The sequence below is a fragment of the Myxine glutinosa genome, chromosome 4 (genome assembly GCF_964187855.1).
Source record: "Myxine glutinosa chromosome 4, kmMyxGlut1.1, whole genome shotgun sequence".
Classification (NCBI taxonomy): Eukaryota; Metazoa; Chordata; class Myxini; order Myxiniformes; family Myxinidae; genus Myxine; species Myxine glutinosa.
The window spans coordinates 167,042,574-167,063,314 of record NC_136264.1 but is presented as its reverse complement, the minus strand read 5'-3'; the positions used below and the strand labels follow the sequence as shown (position 1 = coordinate 167,063,314).

The 20,741-nt window shown below is 48.1% G+C and overlaps 1 protein-coding gene across 1 annotated transcript in view; it reads right to left on the bottom strand.

Moving 5' to 3' along the window:
* ATP8A1 (ATPase phospholipid transporting 8A1) overlaps positions 1 to 20,741 on the bottom strand; it is a 541,081-nt gene that overhangs the window by 429,573 nt on the left and 90,767 nt on the right. Inside the window, exon 9 of the mRNA XM_078776729.1 lies at positions 2,902 to 2,975. Coding sequence (XP_078632855.1) covers positions 2,902 to 2,975 — 74 coding nt within the window. The remainder of the gene's footprint in view (positions 1 to 2,901; positions 2,976 to 20,741) is intronic.

The window sequence follows — 20,741 nt, the reverse complement described above, 5'->3', positions numbered from 1 at the left end:
GAGAATGTTGAGGTTGCCAGCGTCAGAGGAGAGGAGAAGGTCGTTGGTGATTTTGAGGAGAGCAGTTTCAGTACTGTGGTTGGAGCAGAATCCGGATTGGAATGTTTCATACAGGTTATTGGCAGAGAGGTGATGTTTGAGTTGAGTGGCTACAGCGCGTTCCAAAACTCTTGACAGAAAGGGTAGGTTGGAGATGGGTCTGAAGTTATTTATGGTGTCAGGGTTGAGTCCAGGTTTTTTCAGAATGGGGGTAACAGCAGCAATTTTGAGGGATGGTGGGACGATGCCTGTAGACAGGGAGGAGTTTATTGTTGCAGTGATAAGTGGAGAGAGAGCAGGAAGGGAGGTCTTGACAAAGCTGGAGGGGATGGGGTCAAGAGTGCAGGTGGCAGTTTTCATTCCTATGAGGAGTTCAGAGAGGTCAGTAGGGGAGACTGGGGAGAATTGAGACAGGGGTTGGCAGGATAAGGGGGGGGGCAGGTGGTTTGAGGGGGAGCGTGTGCGGTGGTGGTTAAGCTGTTGTAGATGTTGTCAATTTTGCATTGGAAGAATGAAAGGAAGGAGATGCAGTTGTCCACTGTGAATGACTGGGTGGTGGTGTTCAGGGGGCTGAGGAGTTTGTTTATTGCAGAGAAGAATGCTTTTGGGTTTCCAGAGCCAGAGTGGATAATTTGAGAGTAGTAGGTGGAGCGGGCGCGGGAGAGGGCATCTTTGTAGTGTTGTAGGTGGTCCTTACAAGGAGGTGGTGGTCCTTACAAGGAGGTGTAGGTGGTCCTTACAAGGGGCTTGGGAGTGAATTGTGAGACCTGTTTTATTGCGGAGTCTTTCAAGTTGGCGAGCACGAGCTTTCATCAGGCGGAGTTCAGGGGTAAACCAGGGAGCAGATTGGGTGAAAGAAACTGTTTTGGTTTTCATAGGCACAAGCTGGTCAAGGCAGGAGGAGAAAGTGTGGTTGTAGTAGTCATTGAGGTCAGAAGGGGTGTGGAGGTCAACGAAGGGAGAAGTGGACATTTTTTCAGAGAGGGTGGATGAGAATGAGGTAGGTGAAAGAGCGTTTAGCTTACGGAAGTTGATAGTGCGATAATGCCTTGGTGCTGGGGTGGGGATGTTGATGGTCATAGTGATGGCTAAGTAGTCAGAGAGGGTGGGGTCGGAACCAGAGAGATGGTGCAAAATTAATCCAGTAGAGCAGACAAGGTCCAGAATGTGCCCACGGTTATGGGTAGGAAAGTTGATATGTTGAGTGAGGTTAAAGCAGGTGAGTAAATCAGTGAAGTCAGTGGTTATTGTGGAGTCAGTGGAGTCCATGTGGATATTGAAATCACCGAGGAGGAGGATTGAGGGGAGAGGGAACAGAGCTGGGTCAGAAAGTAGAAGTCAGACAGGAATGATGGGTGTGGTTTGGGAGGGCGGTAGACGACAGCCATGACTGACTGTGTGTGACCAGAGAGTTTAAAAGCCAGGTGTTCAAATGATGGAGCAGATGAGATGGAGATGAGGCTGGTCTTGATGTCCTGTCGGTGAATTAGGGCAATTCCACCACCTCGGCCCTCCGAGCGTGATTTATTGATGTAAGAATATCCATTGGGTGTAGTGAGGTTGAGTGAGAAGTAGTCCAGAGGTTGTTGCCAGGTTTCAGTGAGACAGAGAAAGTCCAGTTCATTATCCAGAATGTAGTCGTTCAGGATGAGGCTTTTGTTGTTGAGGGACCGGGTATTGAACAGGGTGAGCTTGATGTTGTTTTGTACGGTGGGGATGAACTCCGGTGATTTAGCCAGGGTTTGCAGACAGGAGGTGCGATCGTGTGCGTTGCTGTGACCAGGTGCGCTGGGACGATGAGTGGGAGTGCGCTGAGCCGACCAGAGTGTGGGAATGGAGTGACCTGTTTGTAAGTAAACAAACTTACGACCGGAGCCTCTATGAATGTATCTGGGTCGTCGCAGGAGTCCGTGGTATTTGATTGCAGAGATGCATGATGGGGTGGAGTGAGTATTGAGCAGAAGAAGCCTTGCGGCGGAGTACCTCAGAGCCATGCCAGGCAGGAGCGAAGGGACGAGTACGAGGCCAAGGTCGAGGAGGCAAAGCGGCAAACGCAGCGGCAAACGACCGCAGCCGCTAATCAAGACCACAGCGGCAAACAGCCACAGCCGCAAACAACGGGAGCGGGCCTGAGGAAACAGTGGAGGAGCCGGGCAGGCGAAGCCAGGAGCAGAGCCGGGACCGAGCAGAGGGCAGACCCAACGGTCAAAAATCCGCCACGACCACCAGAAAAGCAAACTATGTACAATGGCCCAGTCGGAGAAGCGGCGAACAAATAACGCCAGCGTCCTCTCCAGACCGGACTGGAAGCGGCGGCCGTGCAGGATTGCGTGATGATCCGAGATCAAGCCATTAGAGAAGAGGAAGGATTTAATATCAGAAGCGATGATGGATTCCATGACCTTGCTGATTATTGGGAGCAGGCTGATTGGTCTGTAGTTGCAATGATCTGTTTTTGCACCTTTTTGGTGTAAAGCGGTCATGTTGGCCGATTTCCAAGCTGATGGCAGATGACCTTGAGCAAAAGAGAGGGTAAAGAGAATCGAGAGAGGGTGTGATAGAGCAGCAGAGCAGGACTTTAGGACCTGTGGGCTGATGCCGCCTGGTAAATATATTTGGGAAAATTACAGGCCCAGACCAGGAATCGAACCCAGGTACCAGTGCTCTGCCATCTGAGCTATCTGGGCGATCAGGGTCGCCCAGATAGCTCAGATGGCATTTTCAAAATAAATGTTGCATTCTTACATGTATTTCCATTTCAGCCACATCTTGGCATCATAGTTATCTAAAAATAAAAATAAAAAACACAAATTCTAAAACAGCATGAATTCCACAATGAGTGATGATGCAAGATTACCACACCTGGTTGACAGAATGACAATGTCTGCTGGGAAGTTCTGCAGATCAACAATGTAAACCAGGTCTCCAACAATGACCTTCAGGAAAAAAAAAAAAAAACAGATGTACAAATAAATGGTTGGAAAATATGGAATAAAAATTTGAACATGTAAACACAACAAAATTTGGACGACAGTAAAATGTGGTTTCAAGTCAGAGGTGCAATTTGACCCTTCTTTTGCAACAAAAATGCCAACCTAACAACAAACAAAATACGAACAAAATAGCAACCAATGAAATACCAACTTCTTTCCTGGAAGTCCTAGTAGTCCTTGAGCCAACCGGCCATATTTTGAAGTGAATGCTCCGGCGGGGGGAGTAATTCTCATTATGATTTTCCATTAGACCAATGTCTCAAGTGTCAGAAAAGGTGTGATGGACATCTGAGAACGGTAGCTTAGTGCCCGGATGGACGCCATCTTTGAAACCACCCAGCTCGAAAATGCCCATTTGGTGGGGTACATTGTTGCACGTGTATCTGGACTTCTATACTAGCTATCGATGTGCGGTTGACGACTAAATATACGTCCGATGTGTACCGTCTAAATAAAAAATAATATGAAGCATTTTGTTTTAGATTAATTATTATAAAAATCAATTATCGAAAAAAAATCATATATTTTTCAATATTTTATTATTAGACTTGTACTTTTTTTAGTGAAACAACACTGGTATGATTTTCCAAATTATGCATTGTGCTACACCGTTTATCTGTCTATAAAAATAACTCAAAAACTAAAACATATCATCCACCACGAGTTTACACAAAAAATATATGAAAAGGCATGCACTTTCCACAAACCGAAACTATGTCAGTTGGAATTTCCCGCCGATAATCAACCCACAGAACCCAGTGCCGAAAGTGACGTCAGTCTATTCTATATCTATATTCTATATCTCAGTCTGAGATTTGTTGCGGTGACCTGATTAATTTCTGAGGGGGGGGGGGGGGGGTGGGTGGCTTAAGAACTAAAAGTGAACATGTTAGATGGCGCCACATACAACTCTATTATAGAGTTGTATTGTGGCGCCATCTAACATGTTCACTGACTTGGATGAGTATGTCTATGTAAGCTGGCGAGCTTTTCGGATATCGGAGTAATCTAACGTCAGTCTTTTTGTTCTTTCAGCTGAGATGGCCGGTGTCGAGGCGAAACGGGCGAAGATTGAACCTGAGTCCGGAACGTGCATCCTGTGCAGCAAGAAGTCGCCACTCTCTGAACTAAGCAAGGCAGCGGGCAACAGTTCTTGGAAGACATTGTGTGACGCAGCCGCAGTTAGAAACTTTTATCCAATTCTAAAGCTAGTCCAAGAAGGCGCAGTTGAACTTCCTAATATTCCAATATTATACCATAGGGCTTGTAGATCAGACTTCACTCACAAAAACCACCTAGCTACTTTGACCAATGCAGCTAGAAGTTCTTCAGTTGATACTGGCGATGCGGTGCGACGGCGATCATCACGGGAAGAGACAGGATCAACTTCAACGGTCTACGATGATAAATGCATTTTTTGCCAGCGTGCTTCAAAATTCATAAAAGGCAGTCGTACCCGTGAAACAGTTGTCTTGGCTGTTGAACTTCGAGCAGATAAGACAATAAGAGATGCTGCGACAGCTCGCAATGATGAGAGAGTTTTGGCATTGACTACACGAGATATGGTTGCAGCTGAGGCTCACTACCACTTCTCCTGCTATAGAAACTACACACGGCCCCAAAAACCTCAAGTAGAAACTGACATTGAAGATAATATCGAGAAAAAAGAAATGATACGATGTATATTCAATTTCATTCGCACTGACTTGTTCTTGAACCCGAGGATTGTTCCAATAGTTGATGTTGCAACAGATATCCTGTCTTCAGATACATTTTCAGTTGATGTTCGTGACTCCATCAAGAAGAATCTGCAGCGCACATTACAAAGAGAGTTTGGAGAATCACTCATCTTCTTCAATGTGAAACACCGTGTATACTTGATGCCCGATAATCTGACAAAGCAAGAGATTGCTGCAGAGTGCGTAAACCTGAAAGCAGAAGTGAAAGCATTTGAACGAACGGACGGTGAAAGTAACATTGTGCGTGCAGCTACTTCACTGCGACACCAGATCAAAGATGCTCATTACAATGAACGTTGGCCGCCTCAGCCAGCAGAACTCACTTCAGATTACGTGAAGATACCAGATTCTCTTCGTGTATTTCTGCATACTTTGATTTGCGGGAGTGGGGGTAGCTCTGCGCGTGCCGACACACTGGTATGGTCGATGGCTCAAGATATCATCAATGCTGTACACCGGGGTACCATCAGAACATCGAAGCATGTCCTACTTCCGTGGGTCATGAAAACGCTCACCGGTAATACAGAGGTCATCAGAATATTGAATCGACTCGGGCACGGATGTTCGTACACAGTTCTGGAAGAAATCGAGACAGCGCTATGCATAGACAAATTAGCAAGTGTGGAGAAAGATACAGTACCACTTCCGTCACATGTGCACCCTTCGGTCCCGACTGTATTAGCATTCGATAACATCGACAGGCTAGAGGAATCGCTGAGTGGTGGCGGAACATCGCATCGCGTCAACGGTATCAACGGTATCAACGGTATTATCATCAACGGTATCAGTGGTGGCAAACGTTGATGGGTCAATGAAAAAAACGAACAAAGCTGCACTTGCGAAACACATGGAAGGTCTTGTGGAACCAGCCGAGAACGTTGACAAGCGAAGTGCAACAATAATTGATGCGATGGCTCTCATACAAAAGATGCATGGCGAGAACGACACGTTCGAAGAACTATCTGACCGCATCCTTGCTGCAGCGCTTCACGCTGGTCAAGGCAGTGAGCGCATCGATGTTGTCTTTGACACATACACAGAAGAATCCATCAAAGCAGCTGAGCGTGTGAACCGCGGTTCAAATGAAGGCATCAGTTTCAGCGAGATCAGACCCGCACACAAAATCATGAACTGGCGGCGTCTCCTTGCTTGCAGCCAGACAAAGGAGAAACTGGTTGTGTTTCTGGCGGAGTCGTGGAAACATGAAACAAATCGCGAAAAGCTAGGCAACAGAACACTGTATGTCACCTGTGGTGAAAAATGTCTGGTACTGACCCGTGATAGGTGGAAGTTGGTGCAAGCACTCGAATGTAGCCAGGAGGAAGCAGACACGCGTATGTTTCTCCACGCAAAGCACGCCGCTACCCACTACAAGACGATCATCTTAGTGGCAGATGACACCGACGTTCTGATCATCAGTCTTCATCTCAGCAGAACCATCGATAGTCAGCTCTTCATCAGACGAGGAACAAAGGTTCGAGTCAGAATGATCGACGTTGGAAAGTTGGCTGCGGTATTGGGGTCTGGAGTTTGCAGTGCATTGCCAGGGCTTCATGCATGGAGCGGGTGTGACACTGTGAGTGCTCTGGCTAGCCAAGGAAAGATAAAGGCTTTGAAGCTTGTGCAAGCGAATGAGCTGTATCTTCAAGCATTCACAGATCTGGGATCTTCGTGGAATGTACCAACAGACGTCTTCAATAGCATTCAGGCCTTCACGTGTCAGCTGTACGCCAAGAACACGAAGATCGTCGGTGTTAATTCGCTCCGTTATCACATGTTCTGTGCAAAGAAGGGCCAGATCGAATCTGGACAATTGCCGCCTTGTGAAGACTCCTTGATGCAGCATACGCTTAGGGCCAACTATCAGGCGGCTATCTGGCGACGCAGCCTTGAAAACCTACCAGACGTCCCAACACCATCAGCAGGACATGGTTGGGAACTCGATGATGGCGGTTCGCTCACAATCCGATGGATGGCGGGTCTACCAGCTCCAGATGTCGTCTTGAATCTCATCTCATGCACATGCAGAAGGACGTGTCGACCGTCAGATTGCTCCTGCATACTGAATGGGTTGAAGTGCACTGTTGTGTGTAAGCTGCAGGGATGCTCCAACATGGTGCAGGATGATGCTATCGTGGCTCAGGATGCCAATGACTCTGATGGCGACTCTGATGATTAACTTTGTGTGCACTGTATATTGTATAGCATATGTTGTTCTCTATTATACTGCAGGCCAAATTGCCTGAAAATCTTTATAGACAGATAAACGGTTTAGCAAAATGTATAATTTGGAAGATCATACCGGTGTTATTTGACTAAAACATGACATGTTCAATGATACCTCCGCTTGCTTATTAGGAATATACATCGTATGGTGTTAAAATCAGCTCCATACGTCTTTCCAAACTCTAGTAATGAATAATTAATATAATTGGCGGCCATTTTGAAATCCAAGATGGCCACCAAAGTGCAGATTTCCTATGTAACAATTTCCGCCTGCTTATTAGATATCGTATGGTGTTAAAATCCTCTCCGTACGACATTCCTAACTTGCGTTATCGTCAGAATAGATAATGCCAGCGGCGGCCTAAGTCATTTTATGCCTCTTTACATTTATTTGTTGTAAACTCGTGGTGGATGATATGTTTTAGTTTTTGAGTTATTTTTATAGACAGATAAACGGTGTAGCACAATGCATAATTTGGAAAATCATACCAGTGTTGTTTCACTAAAAAAAGCACAAGTCTAATAATAAAATATTGAAAAATATATGATTTTTTTTCGATAATTGATTTTTATAATAATTAATCTAAAACAAAATGCTTCATATTATTTTTTATTTAGACGGTACACATCGGACGTATATTTAGTCGTCAACCGCACATCGATAGCTAGTATAGAAGTCCAGATACACGTGCAACAATGTACCCCACCAAATGGGCATTTTCGAGCTGGGTGGTTTCAAAGATGGCGTCCATCCGGGCACTAAGCTACCGTTCTCAGATGTCCATCACACCTTTTCTGACACTTGAGACATTGGTCTAATGGAAAATCATAATGAGAATTACTCCCCCCGCCGGAGCATTACTTTTGGTCTGGCTCAAGGACTATAGGTGTCCATGTGTTTTATACCTCTCCCACCCCCCCCCCCCCCCCCTACCCATGCCTCCTCCCCCCAAGCCCTCTCCCTCCCACAGATCTCCCGATGTCCCTGTTCTCTGCTGTTGTACTTGTGTGCTTCCCTCTCTCTCCACCCATCTGGTCTCCCGCTCCCTTTATTGTATTTTGTGTCCGTTTTTGTTTTTTTGTGATTAATGTTAGCTCTTACACGAGCCTCGATCTTGTATACACACAACAAAAAAAAATATTGTACACAACACATCATATTGGAATTAGTAAAATAAACAAGAATTATAAATCCATTGCTCTTGCACACTCTTTCTTTTGAATTATACGACCCATGCCTACCTGCTGCTTTGCTGACGGATTTAATCAAAAGATAGCATGTTGCACATCACAAATACATTGCATATTTATCTGTGAATCTCAATTTGGATGAAAAATGCAGTGATGCGCATGAACAAAAAAGGCATTTTATTCGGTCATCTCGATTCTCGAAGAAATGAACTTATCAAATGGGTCGTGATGTCCAGATGTCTGTCTGGAATACCAACTTCTTTCCTGCACCGCCCGCCCGTCTGGTAACTTTTTGCTATTTTTGCTGCTACTCCTCCCTTATCCCCCGGCTGATTGATCTGAAACTTGACACATGAATGCAAGACACAAGACAGTAGCCTGTACAATCGCTCGGGCTTCAACTTTTCGATTTTGGTTCATGGTTTTGGATTTCGATGTTAGCCCCTGAAACTTCTGATCCTTACTTGTCCCTTATATTTACCAACCAGTTGCTCTGAAACCTGATACAGCCCTTTTACTCGATGGTCTGCAGGATCGCTCGGTCTTAGATTTTTCGATTTCATATCAGGGGGCCTCCCAGAGGCTCAGGGGGGCTCCCATGGGGGTACCCCCAAATCAGCAGAGGTCTGAACTACATACAACCTCAATAGCTGACCGTCAGTCCAATCGGGGATATTTATAACACTGTTATTGCTGTTGCTGCTGCTGCTGCTGTAATCATCGTGGTTGTGATTGTTGTTGTGTGTGTGCTCATTCCATGTACTATTATATACTTAGCCCGTCCTCTGCACAGCAGGAGACGTGTGAGTGTGTGTGCGTGCATCCCATGACTTTTTTTTAACCATTTGAGTTAATAGTGGGCCCGTTGGTCAGTTGCACCAAATTTTCATTGGTCTTCACCGCCTTGTAGCATAACTGCCAGCCATACTCGAGGGTCTTTTTGGTCCTCTGGGTTTTTTTGTGTCTTGGGGGTCATTTGGGTGTTCGGGGACTTTTGTGTCTTTTAGGATCCTTGGGGACTTTTGGGTCTTCTGGGTCTTCGGTGTCTTTTGGGTCATCTGGGTCATCTGGGTTTTTTGGCTACTCGGGGACATTTGGTTCGTTGGGACTTTTTGGTCATCTGGATTTTTTTGGTCCTTGGGGTCTTTTAGGTCTTCGGGGACTTTTGGTCATCAGGGACTTTTGGGTCATCGGGGTATTTTGGGTCATCTGGGTCTTTTGGGTCCTTGGGGACTTTTGGGTCTTTTGGTTCATCGGGACTTTTGGGTGATCTCGGTCTTTTGGGTCCATGGTGACTTTTGGCTCCTCAGGGACTTTTGGGTCTTCTGGGTCTTCTGTGTCTTTTGGGTTTTTTGGGTACTTGGGGACTTTGAGATCTTTGGGGACTTTTGGGTCCTCTGGGACTTTGGGTCATCTTGGTCTTTTTGGTCCTCGGGTCATCTGGGTCTTTGGGACTTTTGGGTCATCTGGGTCTTTTGGGTCATCAAGGACTTTTGGTTTCTTGGGGGTCTTTTGGGTCCTTGATGACTTTTGAGTCCAGGGTACTTTTGGGTCATCTGGGTCTCAAGTGTTAAAGGACTTCCAAGGTCTAAGGTGTCTCAGCAGTCTAAAGGGTTAAAAAGTACTTTTGAATAGTACGCAATTAATTAATTGACGTCAAAAAGTATGTGACTGACACACACACACACACACACACACACACACACACACACACACACACACACACACACACACACACACACACACACACACACACACACACACACACACACACCATCCATTTATAGTAGATCGTCATCATATTTTTTCCCAAAGCATTATTACGATAATGCAGAGAAGGCAAATTAACAATTTTGTCAAAGGGTCAAAAGGTCAAAAGGTGAAAGGTCAGCATCACATAAAATCACCAATTTTCACCCAATTGACCTGAAATGTAAATAATTTGCATATTGGGTCACTGAATTGGTTCACTAATCAAAAAACAGGTGTCGATTGTATTTCTTTAGATCAAAAGGTCAAAGGTCAAGGTTGCATAAAATCGTTGATTTTCATCCAAATGGCCTGAAATTTTAAGAATTTGTATATTGGGTCACAGAATTGGTTTACCAATCAAAAGCTAGAAACTGCATAAAATAATAAATTTTCATTTTGTATTCTTTTTTCACCGTTTTCGTTATTTTGAGCATGAGGAAGAAGATGAAGACGTTTGAATACAAACTGAAGAAAAATATTTTTGAAGGAATTTTACCAACTCCGCCATTTTGACACGCTCCCGGTCACGTGACTGGAATGAGCTTTGCAATCCCTGTTACCAGTCAGAAGCGAAATCTTGCTGCCAAATTTCAGCCAGATGCGCCCAGCGGTTTGTCTGGAAAAAAGTCGAAATAGGCGACGGACGGACGGTGCACAATGACTGTCAGTTAAAACGCACATCTTAGTATACATAGTCAGTGCCAGTTAAATCGTAGATCATGGTATATATAGAGTAAGCCTGGTGTTGGCTTAGCGGTTAGGGTGCTGGCTTGGGATCCTAGGATCCTGGGTTTGAATCCCGGTCAATCACTGAATTAACACCAGGGGGGTTGACTCAGCCTGTCATCCTTCCGAGGTCGGCAAATTGAGTACCAGTTCACTGGTAATTCCTTGTGTGTCGCAAGAGGCGAATATAACAGGGTTGGCGGCAGGAAGGGCATCCAGCCATAAAACATTGCTTCAAAAAGGGGACCACGGTGCCCCAAAAAGGCCAACCCCTGCTCTGCAGGGAAAAATGGCCTCTAAAGGTGGTACATAGCTAGATGCTATTCGCTCTGGCTCATTCCGCATTCGCTTCACATGGTATATATAGAGTCATGATGCATGTGCACACTATCGATCGATGTTCTGTGCCGGATGCACAACAACGAATGGTTGTGGGCTGCATATTGCATGATGAATCGGTTTACTGACATGTAAAATGTTGTGATGGGCTGGTTAGATTGGTGATCAGTTCATGAGGAGGAAACAATCGTTTATACTGTGTCCATGTATGTATCACTGGAAGCAGAAGTTCCTTTGGGGACTACGTAGTACGATTTGTTTGCCTACATGGTGTTATTGTTGTATCTAGTTATTCTAGTATCTAGTTGTATCTAGTATCTAGTTATTGTTGTTGTTATTGTTATTGTTGCATCATTCATTCATTCATTCATTTTTTTTATTTTATTCATTCATTCATTCATATTCATTCATTGTAGGAAATAGCATGCAATCCAACAGTATAAATGAAACTAAGAAAAACACTTGATGTTTCATGTCTTCAAAAGACTAGAAAACGCAGGATGTCGCAAGAATCTTTAGGAATGCTCGCGAGATGTCCAGAAGGTCCCGCGGCGCTTGCTGATTGGCCAAAGAAAATAAACGGCAAGAGTAGAAAGGAAAGGGTGCTGGGCGGTCGCATTCTTTCACAAGGGCTTTTGCAAAGCGAGAATAATACAGCTTCAAGTCACATTGGGTGTCGGAGTTGTGCGAGTATATTAAATACCTCATTAGGACTGTGTGTCGGGCAGAATACCAACGACCCTGGTGAAGAAGAGAACGCCGTTGAGCTCTATAATTATACTGACGAGGCCTACACAGTGGATTAATCTCATGACTTGATTCGGAGCAGGATCCAACACATACTGGGCTGTGGATCAAAGGGTTCAAAGTGACTGTTGCAATGTATAGAAGAGCGACAAGCACGGATGTCCCAAAGCATCATTGGACAATCCAGGAGGAGGCCCATGATTGTCGGGGAACATCGTGGGCAGATCGGACTGACCGAATATATTAACCATGAATATTCCCTTAATATTCGGCGTTGTACCTTTTGTTTCAATATAGTTTCATTGGTAATTACTGCAAGTGCTGCCTTGTACATTGTAGCGTGCCAACAAGTCAGAGACAACGGCTAACAAGTTCCACGGTCAAAAACGACCAAACCCAGGTCACTCTACTCTGGACATGCTGCTTCTGCTGTCTCAACAATGGATGGAGGTCCTCAATGCCAAACAGGAAATAACAGCCGTCTCCCTTGAGATATCTCGTGCCTTCAATACGGTCTGGCACCCCACCTTGCCAACCAAACTCTCCTCCTATGGTATACATGGAAATCTCCACGCATGGCTTGCGGACTTACTCGATGGTCGCAGTCAACGTGTCTTCCTGCCTGGAATTCTCTCATCTCCCCTTCCTGTCCAGGCTGGAGTTCCTCAATGCAGTGTTCTGTGCCCTGTGCTTTTTCTGGTCTTCATTAATGATCTCTCCGACTCTCTGGAAAATCCTCTCTGTCCTTTTGCTGATGACGCCACTCTCTGCCGCTCCATATCTCAACACTCAGATCGGCAGGCAGGAGCCTCTTCACCCTCTGCAGACCTGGACAATATCACAAACTGGTCAAACAAGTGGAACATGTCTTTCAATCCTGACAAATCTCACACTCTCACTATGTCTCTCTGAAAAGACCGTCTGGACAACACTCCCATCTACTTTCTGAGCAATCCTCTTGAAGAAGTTCTGTCACTCAAGCTTTTGGGTCTCACTCTCTGCCATGATCTTTCCTGGGAAAACCACATTTCCAAGCTGGCCTCCAAAGCCAGTCGCCGACTGGGCATCCTCCATCGTACAAAGTCCTTCCTTGGCACACCTGAGCTCCTCACCACATACAAGGCTTTCATCCGCAGCTCAATGGAATACTGCTCTCCCCTCTGGGCTGGTGCTCCTGACTCACACCTAGCTCGTCTTCACGCTGTTGAAACCAAAGCATTCAGAATCATTGGAATCTCCCGTGATGAAGCTATCTCCGAGGGCCTTTCACTTACTCACCGCAGGCAGGTTGGTGGTCTTTCTGTTTTCTACCGACTCCTCTCCAGCCTTGCTCCCCCAGCTCTGTCTGTGCTCTGTCCCAAAATATTCCTTCAGGACGCACAATTCTGCCAGAAACCCTCTTCTGGTGAAACTGCCAAAATCAAGACTCTCTGCTCACCTTCACCGTTTCATTCCTCTTTTTCCCACCTCTGGAACAAACTCCCCCACTCCCTTCAATCGCACTCCTCCCTCCAGGTCTTTAAAATAGCTGTTCACCACCATCTCTTATCTTCCCCCATCCAAAACCTTGATCTTTTCTACCCCCGCTAAAACACCCCAAATCCACCTCTTTCAATCTCAAACATTTTCTTCCCTGAAATTCCTGGTAGTGTCCTCTTGTTTTATATCGTGTACCCCCTCCCACCTCCCCCAGCCCTCTCCCTTCCACAGATCTACCGACGTCCCTGCTCTCGACTGTTATTGTGCTTGTATGCTTTCCTCTCTCTCCCCCTCGTCTCCCGCTCCCTTTATTATATGTTTTATGTGTCCGTGCTCGTTTTCGTATTGAATGTGTTAGCTCTTACACGAGCCTCGACTCAGCTTCAAGCTGTAGAAACCAAGAATCATTGGTTTTTATATACAAAAAACAAGACCGAAAGAGATAATAGCGGCGTGGCCGGGTTTGTAAAATATTATAAACCACAAACACAAATGATTAGCTTTTTAAACAGTCGCTAATGCTGTTTATAACATTAAACAAAGAAATTTGGAGGAATTCCGACAGGTAAGGCAAGTTTTACTTACAGAACTGAGGGAAGTTCGACTGTAATATACATACCCCACAATTGTTGGGTTAATGACAGTCAAAAACCCGAGGCGAATTCCTTACTTCCACGGTTGTTAGTGCCGAACACTGCTTATCATTGATTAATGAACCATACACCGCTTCAATCCATTAAATTTGTATTCATGACATTGGGATTAAAGTGTTATGGTCATATTTACTATATTATTATTATTATTACTATTACGGAAACGATACTACTGAAACGATGCACTACTGTATTAAGAAACCTGGGCTTAATTTGTCCGAAGCGGTCCAAAGGTGAGGCATAAAGCCTAAGACCGACACATTCCGTTTTGATGGAAGAGCCGTAACGCCGATGCTTTCGATATGTGATGGTCATTTTAACAATATGTTTGTTTGTCTTTCACACTGAATGAAAAACGTAAAGGTAGAGCACGGCGATTGTGATATATGACAGGTTCGACTATATGTTCGGCCTGAACGAAATTGGAATCAAAATGCCGGAGTGTGGAGAGTCAGCCACCTTACCGCCGTAATGACATCAGACGTAATCACATCACCCTGTCATATGACCAGATCCTCAGCTCTGATTGGTATACGTTTGAGGGGACATACATACGGACGGACAAACACGGTTCTAGACGGCTTTGCCCTATGGGCTACGCCATAACAACCTTTACAATGGCAATACAACAACAACAGACAACAACAACAGGCATTTTAAAAGGCCATTTTCCCTGCAAGAGCGGGGGTTAGCCTTGCGGTCCCCATGACAATGTTCTCCATTTTGCCCTATTTTCTGCATCTCCCCTTGTTAACCCCCTGGCCCGCATTTCTTCTTCGACCATCTTTAGCCAAGTCTTTCTCGGTCTTCCCCGTCCTCTACTTCCTTCCACATTCATTTCCATCACTCTTCTCAACCAGTCACTTTCATCCTTCCTCAACGCCATCTCAAACTGTTTCTCTTCACAGCATCCATCACAGGCTCTATTCCCATCATCTTTCGCAATTCATCATTTGGCTTCCTCTCTCTCAACGATACTCCACACATCCACCGAACCATTCGCATTTCCACCCTTTCCAGCCTTCGTTGCTGCTCTACGTTCATCACCCATGTCTCACGCCCATAAATTATAACACTTCTCACACATGCAGCATACACCTTTCCCTTCAGCTTCAACGACACTCCCCTCATCGTCAGCACGCCACTCAGTTCCCGAAACTTCTTCCATGCACATCTCACTCTCGCAACCGTTGCCGAGTCTGATCCACCTTCTCCATTCAGCATGTCTCCGAGGTAACAAAATGTTTTCACACCGTCCAGCTTCATGCCGTCTCCAAGATCCAACTCAACATTTCCTCCATCTGCAGCTCCCTCTGTGCACACCTTACACTTGAATGTAGATGCCACACTGGTTAATGACTCTCTCAAACCACTACATTTTTGATGAACCCACTCAGCGCACATTGTACATTGAATTGAGTTCACTCCGACACCCTTCCTGCACATCGCACATGGCCACTTCCCAGTTCTTTCCACCTCACCACATGCTTTACCACTTGCCATCACCTTTGTTTTTCCGATATTCACCTTCAGACCTTTCGTCTCCATACATTCCTTCCACTTGTTCATCTTCTCATTCAGTCCATCCATACTTTCTGCAATCAACACCAGATCATCTGCATACAACAACTCCCACGGTAAACCCTCCTTTACGTTCCGAGCCAGCACCTCCATCACAGCTACAAATAGTAGTGGACTTAGTACCGACCCCTGATGCACTCCGACCTTCACCTCAAACTCACCACTGTTCCCGTCTTTCGTCCTTACGGATGTGCGCGCTCTTTTGTACATTGCCATCACGACTCTGATCAACCATTCCTCCACTCCGAACTTCCTCAATGCCCATGTCACTACTTCACGTGGAACCCTATCGAATGCTTTCTCCAGATCAACAAACCCAAGATACAACTTCTTCCTCTTCTCCATGTACTTCTCCTGCAACTGCCTCACAATAAAAAGCACGTCTGTCGTTCCTCTTCCTGGCATAAATCCAAACTGCATTTCGTCAATCTTCACTTTCTTCCTTATCCTCCTCTCCAACACCCTTTCCAATACCTTCATTCCATGCTCCAATACCTTTATCGCTCGATAAGAGCCTCAGTCCAGAGGGTCACCTTTCCCCTTGTATAGAGGGACGAGGGTACTCAGTTCCCAATCCACTGGAATGCGGCCTTCTTTCACCACCAGATTGCAGATCTCTGTCATTCTCTTCACACCCCAATCTCCCACTGCCTTCAACATATCTCCCACAACTCCCGTCAGCCCTCCTGCTTTTCTACTCTTCATTGCTTTAATCGCTTCCTCAACTTCCTTCTCGGTTATCTTCTCTGCCGGTCCTAAAACTGGGTTACTCTCTATGTTGCCATCCCATTCATTCTCTGCATTCAACAGTATTTCCATATATCTCTTCCATCTTCCTTTAATTCCATCTGGGTCCACAACGATTTGTCCCACTTCATCCTTCAAGCAACTCACCCCCATCACATCACACCTCTCTTTCGCTATCTGCTTTGCCATCCTGAATACAGCTCTCTGACCCTCTTCCAAATCTAAGCGTTCTCCGAACATTTTCCGACATGCCTCCTGCGCCTTTGCTACCTCTTTCTTTGCAGCCTTCTTGGCTGCCTTATAACTTTCATGCTATTCCTTTTCTGCCCCCGTACCCTTCGCCTTCTGCCACTCCTTGAACTTCTTCCTCTTCTCATCAATCTTCTTTCCAACTTCATCACCCCACCACCATGTTTCCCAGTGCCTCTGTGGTCCTTTTGTCCATCCACATACCTCACCAACGGCTCCCAACAAACTTTCTTTCATTGACATCCAACCACTTTCAAGCTCAACCACATCATCCTCTCCCATACTCAGCCTCTCTTTTAATGCCTCCCTCACTGTCACCTCATTCAACCTCCACACCTTCATTCTCGGTTGGTACTTCACCCGCCGAGCTCTCCTCGCACCTTTCAACCTTATGTCGCAGACAACCAAGTGGTGCTGTGAAACAGCCTCCTCCCCCGGGAACACCTTTGTGTCCCGGAGGTGCCCCCTATCTCGCCTACGCACCATCAGGTAGTCAACGGTTGTCGTCGACCCACCTGACGTGTATGTAACAAGCTTATTTTCCTCTTTCTGGAACTGAGTATTACAAATCAACAAATCAGCTCCATCAGCAAACTCCAAAATCCTTTCACCTTCTGCATTTCTCACACAATATCCGTAACCCCCATGAACTCCCTCAAAACCGTCCATACTCCTTCCCACATGTCCATTTATGTCTCCTCCTACCACAACAACTTCCTTTTCTTTCACGTTTTCCATCAGCTTCCCTATTGCACCCCAGAACTTGTCCTTCTCTTCATCGCTCCGACCAACCTGCAGAGCATATCCCGAGATGACGTTCACCAAGAGCTTTCCAATCATCATTTTCACCATCATCAACCTTTCACTCACTCTCGTCACACTCAACACACTGTCTACAAACTCCTCAGAAAACAGGACACCAACACCATTCACGCCTTTTGGGCACCCTTGCCACACAAACTTGTATTTCTGTCCCTGCCTACCCTTCACCATTCTCACACCACTTCCCTTCCATATTGTCTTCTGCACACAACATATGTCCACTCTTCTTCTGACCAATACTTCCACCACTTCTACTGATCTCCCTGTCATTGTCCCTACATTCCACGTCCCAAACCTCAGAAACCGATCTCCACATCGGGCATCAGACTTTTCGTCGTCATAAATGGAGTGATTTCCACCCTTGCTTCGATCGAGTTCCCCACCTTGAGTTTTGACGAGAGGGAGTGGGGTCCCCCACGGGGTACTTCGAGCTGTTCCCTGCCCATATCTCGTTGTAATTGTCATGGTTCTCTTTTTGAGGCAATGTTTTTATGGCCGGATGCCCTTCCTGACGCCAACCCTTTTACAATGGCAATACCTTATCGAGAATTCCAATTCAAAAAAAGATCAGTAAAACAAAACCTGCATTTTCATTGCACTTGTGGAGCTGTGCTCCCACATCGAACTCCAACAATATGGACGCGACAACGAGCTCAGTTTCACAGAGCTGTTTATTCCGAGCTCGGCACAAATGCACTGAAAATGGCTACCCCGAGCGGCAATATATATTTCAAATTCAAACAGTAAGCCACGCCTCTCAACGGGGCGTGGTATGCAATCCGAGTGACCGCCCGCTGATTACGTCACCGGCCGGTACAAGAGAATTGTGTCCGGTAACCGCTACATGCGCCCCCCCCCCCCCGAATTCACTTGTACAGGGAGAGTCAGTTTGTGGGGGGCCTTAATGACCCAGCCGAAACGACCCCTAGCGATTCGTGTGGGGGTGGGAGGCGGCTTGGCGGCGGATGGTCGGGCGGGGGGCTTGGTCGACGGGGGACGGCCCCGCCGGGGAGGAAGGGCCAACCGTGGAGGTTGGTCGAGGTCCAAATGGGCCGGCTTGAGGCTGTCCATGGAGATATGGTCCGGTTTGCCGCCAATGTCGATGACGAACGACTTGTCACCCCTCCTCAAGACCCGAAAAAGCCCATCGTACGGTGGCCGGAGCGGTCCCCGGTGCGTGTCATTGCGCACAAAAACGTACTCCGCTGTGTGAAGCGCTGGGGGGACATGGGGTTGAGGACAGCCATGATGAGACGTGGGCACCGGGGCAAATCTCCTGGCGGCCTCCTGGAGGACCGAGCGTTGGCGAGCCGCGGACCAGGGGCCGCTGGCGTCGGGGATGAACTCCCCCGGCACGCGCAGTGGTTGGCCGTAGACCAGCTCGGTGGTAGAAGCCTGGAGGTCTTCTTTAGGGGCCGTCCAGAGGCCCAATAGCACCCACGGGAGCCTGTCAGCCCAACTGTTGTCCTGGAGGCTGGCCCTGAGAGCGGCCTTCATTGAGCGGTGGAACCTCTCGCACAAGCCGTTGGCCTGGGGGTGGTAGGCCATGATGCGGTGAAGTTTGACCCCCAAGGCCTGAGCGACCACGCCCCAAAGCTCAGAGGTGAACTGTGGGCCTCTGTCAGAGGAGACGTCCGAGGGGGCGCCGAAACGGGTGACCCAGGTGCCGATGAAGGCCTGCGCCACGTCGGCGGACATCGTTGACGTCAGCGGGACGGCCTCCGGCCACCTGGTGGTCCTGTCTACCATCGTGAGGAGATGGGTGAAGCCCCGCGAGGGAGGAAGGGGTCCCACCAGGTCCACATTGACGTGGTCGAAACGCCGCACGGGCACGTCGAATGGTGCCAACGTGGCCTGGGTGTGCCGGTGGACCTTCGCACGCTGGCAGGCGACACAGGCGTTGGCCCAGTCGCGGACGTCCTTCCGGAGCCCGTGCCAGACGAATTTCGCTGCCACGAGCTTCTGCGACGCTTTCCGGCCCGGGTGTGAAAGGCCGTGGATGGCGTCAAAAACGAGCCGTTGCCATCCAGCGGGCACAATGGGACGAGGTTGGCCCAGGGAAACTTCGCACAGGAGAACTGTGCCTGTGTCCTTGAAGGGGACATCGGACAACCGCAGGCCCGTGTCCGCTGTCCGGAGGGCTTGCACCGTGGGGTCGGAGATCTGGTCGGCCGCCATGCGGGCGTAGTCCACGCCGATGTGGACGGCGCCCGCGACGGACCGGGAGAGGCAATCGGCCACAGCATTGTCCTTGCCCGCGACGTGCCTGATGTCCGTCGTGAATTCGGACACGACGGAGAGGTGGCGCTGCTGACGAGCCGACCATCGCTCTGAGACCTTGGCCATGGCGAAGACCAGGGGTTTGTGATCCACAAACGCCGTGGAATGGGCGGCCCTCTAAAAGGTGGCGGAAGTGGCGAACCGCCAGGTAAAGGCCGAGGAGCTCGCGGTCGAACGTGCTGTATTTGCGCTCGTTAGGGCGGAGCTGCCGTCTGAAGAAGGCCAGCGGTTGCCAAGCCCCGTTAACCCACTGCTCATGCACGGCGCCCACCGCGTAGTCGGAAGCGTCCGTGGTAAGGGCGATTTGTGCGTCGAGCGCCGGGTGCGCCAGCATGGTTGCGTTGGCGAGGGCCAGCTTAGCGCCCGTTAACGCCTCGTCCATTTCCTCGGTCCAGGCGATGTCGTGCTTGGCCGGCTTACCCCTGAGGGCCTCGTACAGGGGGCGCATGAGTTGGGCGGCGCGAGGCACTAACCGGTGGTAGAAGTTCACCATACCCAAAAACTCCTGCAGGGCCTTGACGGAGCGGGGGCGCGGGAAACTTTTAACGGCCTCCACCTTAGTCGGCAGCGGAACGGCCCCGCGCTTCGTGATGCGGTGTCCCAGGAAGTCAACGGCAGCCACGCCAAACTGGAATTTCGCCGGGTTGATGATGAGGTCGTGCTGGCTGAGGCGCTCAAAAAGCGTGCGCAGGTGAAGGAGGTGATCCGCCCGGGAAGTGCTGGCGATGAGAATGTCATCCAGGCAGACGAACAGAAAGGTGAGATCGCGCAGCACACTGTCCATCAGCCGCTGGAAGGCCTGGGCTGCGTTCTTAAGGCCGAACGGCATTCGGAGGAACTCAAAGAGGCCAAAGGGTGTAATTACAGCCGTCTTCGGAACGTCGGCCGGCCGGACAGGTACCTGGTGGTAGCCCCGAATAAGGTCGACCTTGGAGAAGATCACCCGCCCGGCCAAACGGGCGGAAAAGTCCTGGATATGCGGTATCGGGTACCGGTCGGGGGTGGTGGCGTCGTTGAGGCGGCGATAATCGCCGCACGGTCGCCATCCGCCACCCGGTTTGGGTACGATGTGCAGGGGCGAGGCCCACGCGCTGTTCGAGCGCCGCACAATGCCCAACTGCTCCAGCGCGTCGAATTCCGCCTTTGCCACGGCGAGTTTGGCAGGGTCGAGGCGACGA